The following is a 12,399-nucleotide window of genomic DNA, read 5'->3' on the forward strand; positions in this document are numbered from 1 at the left end:
GAGGCATAGAGGAAACATGGAAACAGGACAGCTTTTTGATTCCTCTGGAGTTGAATCCTCCCAGTGCAGCTCAAGTAACTGGTTGGAATCAATTTAATTCCTAACAAACATAAAATAATACCCAAAGCTAAAGGTGAATGATTAAAAAATCTATTTTGGATTATCTACTTTTCATTATGATTCAGGATATAATTAATAGTGTGTTTATTTTAGTCACAGTTCATAGTACTCTTTTAAAATGAAGATGGACCTGTTTTCTCAAGGTATTTGATACCATCTTCCTGGACCTAAATTTCCGAGAAAAGCCCTTTAGAACGTGGTAAGGCATTCTTACAGATACTGACGTTAGAATATTAAATTAGTAAAAATCAGTCAAGTAAATCCAGGCCTATCTCATTTCATATCACTGCATTTGTAAATTCTCTTAATAAAAGTTCATATATTCACGACTCAAACAGCAATTTAAATTTATAATAGAAATCTATAACCCAACTAAAAGAAATCCAATTCTCATAACTAAAATTATGTAATTACACATTTATTTATAAAATAACAAAAGGTTTAGGAATAGATCTGTTTATTGTACTGTGAAAATGGTCTTGATACATGTGAGAAACATTATATACTTTGAGGACAACATTCAGAACTGTTAAGACAAAAGACAAACTATAATTTTAAAATCAATCTTGATTTAAGGGAAAGGCTATAAATTATTGGCTGGAATGCATTCAGCATGAACTCGGATTCTATATAACATAAAGCACAAAAGAGTACAAAATATGTTGGAGTCCAGTAAGCCCATACCTAAATTTTAACTGTAAAGCTGCAAGGACTTTTTTGTTTATTCTTATATACTAGTTTTCTTCTGAGACAAGTTGATTTTATCTCCAAGACTTAAGGCCATTCCCTGTAAGAAAGAATGAAGATGTTTATAATTATTGAAACTACATACAATCAGTAGGTTATTCTATCTTAACCAAGCCTCCATGCAATGATACCACATCAACAATGAAACCGAGGATGTACAAAAGAGACTCATCAAAACTTTACTTGGTTAAGTACTTTTAGTGCTAGATTTATAAACAGTCACCAGATTTGTAGCTTGGATTTCAAAAAACTCTGAAGAACCCATTTCACAAACACCCCATGGGAATTAATCTGATTTTAAGCAAACAAACAGAATGAGTGGCCCAAAAGGTGGGCTATTTTAATGAAGTAAAGTCATGTTTCTATTCAAGGATACTACTATTATGAATATACATGCATCTAATGCATGAAACACTGGTACGACAGAGGATGCTACATATAGAAATAAAGAGACATAAATTATTTCTCTTTTTATTTAGTTCAGAGACCATCTCAAAAAAAAAAAAACAACTATTACCTGACTCTTTGCACGAATTCTTATGTGGCCAGTAACAGGGGCCTCTGGTCCCTGTTGAATCGGCTTCTCAATGCTGACATTTGCAAGTGCATCTTCTCCAAATATGGAACGAGCATAGAGGTTGGCTGCCATAAAGCCACAATAACCAGAAAGTGCCTGGAAGAAATTTGTGATGAATTCAACACTCTACTAGAAAACTACACATAAGCAAGACCAAATAGCATAGAAAATTACCACTTAAAACAGGACTTATCATGTGGTAGTAGTTACATGACTGTGTGAATTTGTTGACACTCATAGAACTACAAACGTAAAGAGTGTGAGCTTTACTGCGTCTATATTATACCTCAAAAAAACTGATTTTAAAGAAATAGCACCTATCCTCATTTGTATTTATATGTTTTTTGTTTAGAGCTGTCTGCCTGCCTCCCATACCAGACCCTGAGCTCCCTGAAGGAAGAGACTGTTTTTATTTTGTTCTTTATTGTACATCCAGCAGCTCACAGAGTATTGGGCATATAATGTTTGTTGGAGTATTTGTTCAATAGACTAATATATGAATTAAAACCTACTTGTCTGGCAGCATTCTTTTATGATTAAATCAGTATTACAAAGTTAGCAGAAATTGTATAAAGAAAAACAAATTCCTGGGAATTCCCTGGCAGTCTTCACTTTTTGGTCTTTCTTTCTAGTCTTTTTTCATACAGACACAAACATAGCAGAAAATCGAAGTACATCAACAATTCCATACTTGAGTAGATATATTATGACCCACAATCAGAGCCAACAGAAGAGATCATGGACATTTTCTAATCCAGTATCGTGAACTATTGTGGAATAAGCCTTTAGCCAAAAGGGAGAAGACTGAAAAGAAAAACCAATGTGACTATTCAGTTGGGTCACTGCACTAGGAACAAGCAGATATTGTTCCTATTCCAGTAGAAAGCAGTAAGCAGATTCATACATTCTATGGGATAGCTTCTTTTAGCTAGTCCAGAATGACACTGCTTTTCTCAGGCTAAATAATATCAAAATACACTAGAGGAAATACAAGAAAGCCAAGAATCTACCATCTTACTCTCTACCAGATTTAAGAAGTACACGGGCAAATTTTACCTTCTCTGGAGTGAGGCATTTCATGTTGGTTGACTTTAATATGTGCTGTAAATAGTCATTTAAATCAACTATATTTGTGTTAACCGTCACCTGTACAGAGGGAGAGAAAAAAGTCGAGGTTATAGCTCTTACTTTAAGAAAGTTGTGCATTTCTTATCTTGGGGTTGAAAAAACAATCGTTCGTATGTCATATTAGAATCTCCTTCCAAGTATTTAGGTGGAAAGGGTGGGCAACAAAAAGTAAATGACACCTTCTACAAAATCCAACAAACTGTAGGCTGGTATCAGAACTTTCAGATACAGATAACTTCACAATCAACATGCTGTATATAAAATATTTCTAATAAAAATCAAGGCTTACAGGAACAAAGTTCCCTAGCAGGCACTGACTTTGCAAAGCTTCTACTGGACACTGGATTCAATGGCAAGTTACTATTCATACATACAAGGGATGGAACATTGTTTATTATGTCTTGAACAATCAGATTAATTATAGAACTGTTACTCTCACCAATTTAAAACTGTAACTTAACCAAACCACTTGCATGCTTTCCAGTTAAAGCTAATTTGTAAGCACAGATATTGAAAGACTTTGCTTTGCACATCTGACACTTATTAGAGGGATTAATTTTATCAGAGAATCCCTCAACACTAGCCAAAAAGAAACATAAGGAGTTCAAGGAAATCTCCCAAGGACTAACTTTGTTCTCCCATTCAAATTCGGCCCACATCTGACGGAATTCAGCATCAGTGCAAGTTGCAGGCTGGATATAGTCCATGATGTCAATGTGAATATCACTGAGGACCACACAATTTCTGTCACTTGCTGCTCCAGAGACATCATAAACTGCAATATACATATATAAAAAGATCCCCAATCACCAAAGGCAAATTTTAATTAAAAATTTTTAATATTTCCAAATAACTATGACATTAGCAAATAGTTTTGCTTATTATATAGTGGGCTCTATGTTTTACAAATTATTACCTACTTAATATGACCATCAATCCTATGTTATAGTATTATTATTTTCCATCTTATAGAGAAATAAAAACAAAGAGAACTTTAATTAAGTGGCTCAAGGTCACAGAACTGGTTAAGTGGTGGAGGCCAGGATTCAAACTCAGTGAGTGCTTACATAGCGGTTGCAGTGTTAGACACTGTAGAAGGATACACAGGTAGTAGTGTTCTCATGCAGATGCTTAACTAATATTTCTGGATGAATATTGCTGAGCCATAGTACGTAACGATACAAGAACTTTTCTTCTGTAACTGTTTCTTCCATGATAGAAAGTCATAATCTGACTGGAGCCTATCTTTTTTTAGCCTGTTTTCTGGACATTTCCCCACGCTACTTTTGGAGAAAACTAAGGTTACCAAGAATAAGTTCCTTTAATTTTCAGCCCCACCTCTAAAAATAAATGTATCTTTCTCTGAATCAACTTTCACCCACTTACCTTTCCTATCAGACAAGTACGGCCTCTGCTCTTCAAGGTTCATACTTGCTGCCATCTGTGATGCCTGCTTTAGTTTAGGACCTCACTCCATCAATCATTACCTCTTCCATCTTTACCTTCAAATTCTTTACTGACTTTCTTCTCTTATAGTTTATAAACATAGTCAAGGTCCTCTCATCATCAAAAAAAAAAATCTTCCCTCATTCTTTCTTTCTCTTCTGGCTACTGCCCTCTCTCATTCTTATCAAAACCAAGGTCGTATACTCAGAGTGGCCTACACTCACTATCTTTATTTCTGCACATCCTATGCAGTCTTCAACCCACCACCACTGCCCAAGACAGGTCCTAAGAAACGTTTTAGTATCACTGATTGTCAAATCCAAAGGGCCCTTCCCTTAGGGATCTTCTGCAGCTGCCGATTACTTCTTCAGAATTTTTCCTTGCTTCTCTAACCGCACTTCCTTTGCAGGCTTCTCCTTCTCTGACCAGCTTTAATACTACTCTGAATAAAAACTCCAAACAGCTCTTAATATTGCTGTTCTCTCGGATTTGGTTTTCAAATCTCCCCTCTTCTCACTCTTTATGCCCTCTTTGGGTGATTTCTTCCATTTCTGTGGTTTTAAAACAAATACTCATCTCTACTTTAGACCTCTTGTTCAAGTTCCAGACTCATCTCAAACTGCCGTTCAATAACTTAAGACACTTCATTACTTAACCTCAAGTTTAACTTATCACCTCTCTCAAATTTGTCCTTCTCTATGTTCCGTTTTGGTGATTAACATAAACACCAACCCAACACACCCAAGCAGGAAATCTGAGCGTTGCTCTAGCCACTTCCTCCTCAATCAGTAACCATGTTCTGGACATTCTATCTCCTTAATATCTATTATATTCGGCCCTTCTCTCCATTCCAGCCACTACTGTGTTGGTTCAAACTCTCCATCATCTCTCACCTGTGCTACTGCAAGTCTACTAGTTAATCTTCTTGCCTCTTCCAATCAGTCTTCTTTAGTGCTGCCACAGAAATATTTAATCATGTAACTCACTCACTAATAATTCCCCAATGGCTCCCCTCTATATCCAGGATAAAGTCTGAAATTCTTAGCATGACAAGTATAATATAGCTGCCACTAACCTTCCCAACCTCCTTCTCTTCTACCACCACCCTCTAGCGCACTCTAAACTCCAGGTATATCAAACTACTTGCATTTGTTCGAACTAAATCTCTATCTGTAGACCATTTACTGATCTTTTAAAACCCCACTTGAGCTTCAGCTCTTCCACAAAGCCTTTCCTTTACCTTTCCTCCCAACTCCCCACCACTCTGAGAGAACTGACCCAATCTCTTCATAGACTTCCACTTCACCCAGCACAGCCTTCTTTCATAGCACTTACCGTTATGTACTGCACATATCTACTTCACGTATCTGTTTTCCCTTACTCAACTAGAAGCTATCTGAGGACAGAGATTTTTTTGTTCCTACCACAGAAATTGCTTTTTTAAAAAAGAAAGCTTATTGACTGAATACCTCTGTACAAGCTAATGCCTAGGTGGCCCGGCAACAAATGCCTATACACAGTTTGAGACTCAGTTCAAATGTTATCCTTTGATAACATACCTTCCTCCTTTATAAAGCCTTCTATACTGTTAGCATTTTCCCTCTATGATCCCAAAGCACATAGTATATAAACTATCCGTTACCACATTGTATTGTAATCTATTATTTATCTATCTCCTCCTTTTGCTTGACAGTTTGAGGACAGTGACTCTATCTGGTTCATTTCTGTATATCCAGAACACAGTACAACACTGAATAGCATAGCAGATGCCCCATAAATGAATGAATGAATGAATGGATTCAAGTCCTGTCCTCAAGAAATGTCACACAGCTACTCATTACAGAAATTCTTTAATAAAACATCCAAACATCACATGCTATAAAACAATTCCTTACCTATATTGCCAAAAATTATTCCATTTTCTGTTGATGCTACTTTGACATTAGCTTTAATATTTGCAAAGTCATGTGGAGCAAGAGTCAAAGGAGATGGCTTTTCCACAAGTTTCAGGTCCCCTGAAAAAAAATTTAGACATGGCTAAAAAGACACACGTATTAACCTCTCCAATCATAAAACCTTAAAATGTATATATAGCTCAATAGTTTCTAGCAAAACAAGGAACAAGAGAAGAGTTATGATTCAAATATAAGGACAAAATAAAGAAATCATTTAACACTATTATTCACATCAAAATGCACATTTTCTTTTAAAAGGTAATAGGCTTCTCAGAATAATTCTATATTTAATTCATGTGTGTGTGTGTAGGGGGGGTACTCTGGGCATACTGCTTTATTTCAGTGAATGGATACAGACGTCTCAAAAGCTTAAGTCTTAAACTATATACTCCATTACAAAGATAAAACGACCTTAAGTCTTAAACTATACGCTCCATTACAAAGATAAAACAATCTGAAGAAAGGACTGCAAATTTTTAGAAACACAGTTCTTTATACAGGCCTCAAGCTATGCTGAGGAAGACAGGGCAGAACTGTTCTCCCTTGATTTCTTAAAGTCCCTTAACTCTTGCTTAAGCCATATGGAATTTCCTAGGGGCAGTGCACTGTTCCTGTATACAATTTATATTTTCCAACTTCAAAGCCATATGTCTAAATGACCAGAGAAAGTCTGATTCGTGTGTCTATATTAAGAAGAAGAAAAAAAAAATCTCACATTGCTAAATGTGATAATGATGTATTACTTTGGCCACACACGGTATGTATTAGTTATGGGCTCAGAAAATACCTTGTTCTGTACTAAGGCAATTAAAACTTTAAACTACTTGGTAAATCTGTAACTTAAACAGCTCTTATTTAATCTAGAAAAACTGACATATGCTAGATCAAGCTCACTGTACACCAAGAATATAAGCATAAGAAAGTCAGTATCACAGAGGTTCAGAAAATTGGAGTAGAAGGAGACTAAATATAAAATGTAAAACTAAGACTTGATTCAAAACGTCACAAAGGGCTCAAGAGAATTCTTATACTAAAACTTGTGCACTTCTGTTAACAAACTGTCATAAAGATTTACTATGTAACAATATCTTTCTGTTATGGTAAATTTCCTCACCCAGAGTAGCTAACTCTAACGTGCAATTCTGCAAGGTATCACTGGTTTGGTTCACAACAAGTACGTCCAGGACGATATCATACTGGTTGACATGAACATAAGCTTCTGCATATACAGGGTCTGAGAAACCTGTCAATTGGGTGACCTGCCAAACAAAAATAAAGATAATCAAATGACTGAGACAATTTAACCAAACATATCCTAGCCAAATGACTAAGTCTGTTAGGTAATTAACAGATGTGCTTAGATTAGACCAGTCATTTGAAATGTATAATAAAATTGTTTTGTAATGTAGACAGGGTAACTGAAACTTAGACATTAAAAATAACAGGTCCTACACTTTACAGCTCAGTAGTAGAAAGATGTTAAAAATGTTCAGCAAATACATTAAACATTATCCCAACTTAGGAACTGAACAGATTTGCATACATTTTCAGTTAAATCCCTAAGCACCTAAACTCACTAGCTGTTACCCAAACTCAGGAAAAATAATTACAAGCAAGAAACACTTGTAATTCCACAAAGATAAATTTTTAGATGTTCACCCACCAAAAAAATATTTTTAAAAAAACATCCAGAATATATATAACACTTTAAAAATGTAATATTGTCACCAAAGACATAAGCAACAAAAGAAAAAAATGGGTAAATTGGACTACGTCAAAATTACAAACTTTTGTACATCAAAGGACACTATTAGCAGAGTGAAAAGACAACCCACAGAATGGGAGAAAATATCTGCAAATCATACATCTGATAAGGGACTTGTATCCAGAATATATAAAGAAATCTTACAACTCAACACAAAAAAAAACAACCAGCCAGATTTAAAAATATGCAAAGGACTTGAATAGACATTTCTCCAAAGAAGATATATAAATGACCAATAAGCACACAAAAAGATGCCCAACATCACTAATCATTAGGGAAATGCAAATCAAAACCACAACAAGGTATCACTTCACATCCACTAGGATGGTTACTACAAAAGAAATAAAAAGTAAGTGTTGGCAAGGATATGGAGAAATCAGAATCCTTCTGCATTGATGGTTGGAATGTAAAACAGTGCAGCTGCTATGTAAAACAGTATAGTGGTCCTCAAAAAATTAAAGCAGAATCACCACGATCCAGCAATTCCACTTCTGGGTTTAACCAAAAGAAATGAAAGCAGAACCTCGAAGAGATATTTGAACGTCCACATTCATGGCAGAATTATTCACAACAGCCAAAGGTGGAAGCAACCGAAGTGTCCATCAACAGATGAATGGATAAACAAAACGTGGTATATATTCACAGTGAAGTATTATCCAGCCTTAAAAGGGAAAGAAATTCTGACACATGCTACAAAATGGATGAACCTTGAAGACATTAGGCTAAGTGAACTAAACCAGTCACAAAAGGATAATACTGTATGATTCCACATAAGGTACCTAGAATAGTCAAATTCATTGGGATAAAAAGTAGAATGTGGTTGCCAAGGGCTGAGGGAAGAAGCGAATGGGGAATTATTGTTTAATGGGTATAGAGTTTCAGCTTTGTAAGATGAAAAAAGTTCTGGGGATATAGACGGTGGTGATGGTTGCACAATAATGTGAATATACTTAATGCCACTGAACTGTACACTTATATAGTTGAGGGTAAATTTGATGTTATGTAAACTTTACCACAATTTTAAAAAATAAATTGAAAAATTTTATAACTGTAATATTGTCAATATCAATTCCCAATTCTAAGGGAGAAAAGTGTTTCAGTAGTTCCTATTCTGCCACTGATCTTATCTTGGGCAAAAAAACCAATTTGAGACTGTTACTCATCTAATGGAGGAAGGATTAAACCAGATTTGTAAATTTAATATCTGAGTAGAGAGAGATTAGAACAATTTTCCTAATGAAATCCTATTCGGAACTCAATATATTAAGACTATAAAAGTGTAATTGTCCTGTTTAAAGTAGCAGGGGACAGGAGAAACTTGAGGGCAGGGTGTGGGGGAAGAGGCTAGTGCCCTACCTTTTAAAAGTTTTAGTCAACCACTAAGGATCCCTCAGCGCTATGTTTCAGTTTATGGTAATTTGACACACAACTGGAACAAGTTAAAAATCATCTCTGGGACTTACAGTGCCATCATATAGTAAAGTATCAGGTTCCACCGAGTTTCAATTCATGTTTAATGAACCTATCAATGAGAGTAACTTGACAAAAACTGATGCTGTACTAGTTATTTTTCCTTTAAAAAACAGCAAGACCAACAACTTCCTGATTACTACTTTCTTAGTAGCCCATTTAAATAACTGGCCAGTGTATTTGACATTTTGTTACCTTGTTAAGTTTAGATGCTAGGGGATCTGCTGCCTCTTTCCTCTGTGTGTTACCCATTGCTGCCAGCAAACTCAGCTGAAACTGATCTTCCTTGCAGTTCATTTCATTCTTAGCAGTTAGTTGCATGAAGGAAATGGGGTCATCAGGCTGTACTGTCACATTCCTCTTTTCAGATTCTTTCTGTGTTGAAAATACAATATACCATCTCTCTTTAATATGGAAAAAAAGATAGCTTTTTGTAGGCCTTCAACAGGGACAAGCCCTCACACGTGAGGACTGAAAAATCAACAGCAACAACAATAAAACCAAAAAGCACTGTTATGGCTTTATCATATATACCTTACCTTTTGGGATAATTTCTCTTCTTCAAGTTTAGCAGATAACATGTGAGAAAGGGACTGTCTGCATTCCTTATTGAAAATGTCATTCATTAAAGGTGAACATTCAGATAAGACCTTGAGGCACAGGGAAATTCGATCTACATCATCATCTGTAATTGGCTTCTTAGGAAGAGAGGATTTTCCCAAATGCAGGATAGTGGCCATAAGCAACATTGCCTCAGCAACAAAAGACTAGGTAAGGAGAGAAATGGCTTATTTATTGTCAGGCTTCTCCAAATGCAATAATGTCACTTTATTATAACTCACAATCCAAGAAATAAACCTAATTTTCACTTCACCTGAATAAGATTTCCAATATTTTAGATTTTATCTCCCTGTTTTTTTGCACCCTTTTCTTTCCTTTCTATTCTAACTGCCACCCTCTAAAACCTTTATTAACCCTTAACTGATAGACAGAAGTGATTTTTAAACTATTTTCTCTTACTCTAACCCCTCACAGGCCAATGCTATCTTTTATCTTTCCAACTACGGAAAGTTAAAAGAATGATACACTTCACGGATTGTTAATATTCTGCTATAATTGCTTTCTTACTCTACCTATATAGGTACACTTATTCTTTTGGCTTAACATATGAAAGTAAGAATCTTTACCTCATAAATGCTTTAGCATACATCTCTTAAGGACAGTTTCCTTTATAATCACAATATCATCATCTCACTTAAGAAATGTAACAGTTCCAAAATATATCTACTACACTCCAAATTGAACTAAATCTTCCTATTTGTCACAAAATGTTTTTTTTAATCCAGGACCAGTTTCATGCATTTTATTTGACTATTATTCTCCTTAGCTCCTTTTAACCTAGACCAGTCCCCTGGTTTTCTGTGTTGTTTTCCATCACAATGATTTCTTTTAAAGAGCCCAGGCTAGCTGTTCTCAGAATGTTCTCCACTTTTAGTTAGAGTACAAGATGGGTGATGTTTTGCATATCTTATTGTATTGCATTAGTAGGCACATAATGTCAGGTTGTCCTGTTACTGGTGATGCTAAGTGTGATTACCTACTATCTAATCTTTATTGGGCACCAATCATTTCACTCCACATGCAAATACCTTCAATGATTTCCTACAGCCTTCATGTTGAAGTCCGTATCACTCAGCCTGCTATTCAAGATCTTCCACCAGTGAATTCGACTTACTTTTTTAGTCTCATATAGCATTATCCTGACACATGCTTTATGTCTTTGTCAAAATGTCTTTGGCTAAGTATTGATCAGCATACATACGTGAAAAAACTACCAGAAGCCTGGGAAAGAACCTCAGAAGAGTAAGTGTAATAATCCTTTGAGCCCAGATATTGTCTCCAGAAGGAGGGGAAAGAGGAGGGGGTCAGAAAAAAGTAGCTAAAGAAATAACGGCCAAAAAAATTCCTGAATTTGATGAAAACTACAAAACCACATATCCAAGAAGCTCAATGAACCGAAAGCAAACAAGAAAACCACACCAAAGCATATCCTAATCAAATTACTGAAACTTGAAATTATAGTGATACGGAGAAAATCCAAAACCAGCCAGAAGAAAACGGGACACATTCCACACAGAGACACAGAAGCTACATCTTGATAGTACCGAAAGCCAGAAGACAATGAAGCAACATCCTTACAGTACTAAAAGAAAAAACCTGTCAACCTAGAATGCTGTATCTGCAAAGATATCTTTCAAAAATGAAGAAGGACTTTTTCAGACAAATAAAAACCAAAAGAATTAACTGCCAACAGACCTGCACTACAAGAAAAGTTAAAGCAAATTCTTTAGGCAAAATGTATATGATAACAGAGAGAAAGTCAGATCTACATGAAAAAATGAAGAGTGTCGGAAAAGGCATAAATGAAGGAGAGCCAGTACGGTGATAAACAACTAAACTTCCTTCTGCCTTGTACCAAAGGTCACAAACTTGCTGAACCAGGTATGTTACCAGAAACCCGGTTCTCTTAAGCAGGTGTCAGCAAATGGTCTCCCAACTTGCATAACTGAGACATAAAATGCTGGAGATTTTTAAAAAGCATAATTTAAAGAACAGACAAGACCTGAATAAATAAATAATGGCCCACAGAGAGTTACAAAGTAAATTACTGCCCATAAATAAAATTAGTCAATAAAAAAGAGATAATACACCTTATAATTTTACCCGACCCTCTAAATCTCATTTATGGATTTATAAGGAAATCTGTATGATGGAAATTAAAAAAAAAATCCTTTGAAAGTCCCTAATCTAAAAAGAAAATGTCTAATTATATGGAGGTCTGAGTAAATGAAAGAATCTAATGGACTACTATTATGCAGCTATTAAATATTATTGTGATTAGGAAGGGTTTAGAATAACATGGGAAAATGTTATAAAGTTAAGTGAAACTGCAGTATTGTAAAACACAAAATGCCCACTACTAAAGGAAAAAGTGATCATTATTAAAAGCCATAATAGGGGCTTCCCTGGTGGCGCAGTGGTTGCGCATCCGCCTGCTGATGCAGGGGAACCGGGTTCGCGCCCCGGTCTGGGAGGATCCCACATGCCGCGGAGCGGCTGGGCCCGTGAGCCATGGCCGCTGAGCCTGCGCGTCCGGAGCCTGTGCTCCGCAACGGGAGAGGCCACAACAG

At 35.9% G+C, this 12,399-nt stretch overlaps 1 protein-coding gene across 3 annotated transcripts in view; it reads right to left on the minus strand.

Annotated features, from left to right (window-relative positions):
- Positions 1-575: 575 nt before the first annotated feature.
- Positions 576-12,399, minus strand: part of COPB1 (COPI coat complex subunit beta 1) — a 32,061-nt gene continuing 20,237 nt past the window's right edge. For all 3 annotated transcript variants that reach the window (XM_007121483.4, XM_007121484.4, XM_055091555.1), the window contains exons 15-22: positions 9,748-9,975; positions 9,404-9,583; positions 7,088-7,232; positions 5,914-6,033; positions 3,202-3,347; positions 2,501-2,590; positions 1,385-1,540; positions 576-907 (exon numbers count right to left, since the gene is read on the minus strand). In XM_007121483.4, coding sequence (XP_007121545.1) covers positions 848-907; positions 1,385-1,540; positions 2,501-2,590; positions 3,202-3,347; positions 5,914-6,033; positions 7,088-7,232; positions 9,404-9,583; positions 9,748-9,975 — 1,125 coding nt within the window. In that variant the 3' untranslated portion in view covers positions 576-847. The remainder of the gene's footprint in view (positions 908-1,384; positions 1,541-2,500; positions 2,591-3,201; positions 3,348-5,913; positions 6,034-7,087; positions 7,233-9,403; positions 9,584-9,747; positions 9,976-12,399) is intronic.

The sequence above is a fragment of the Physeter macrocephalus genome, chromosome 16 (assembly GCF_002837175.3).
Source record: "Physeter macrocephalus isolate SW-GA chromosome 16, ASM283717v5, whole genome shotgun sequence".
Taxonomy (NCBI): Eukaryota; Metazoa; Chordata; class Mammalia; order Artiodactyla; family Physeteridae; genus Physeter; species Physeter macrocephalus.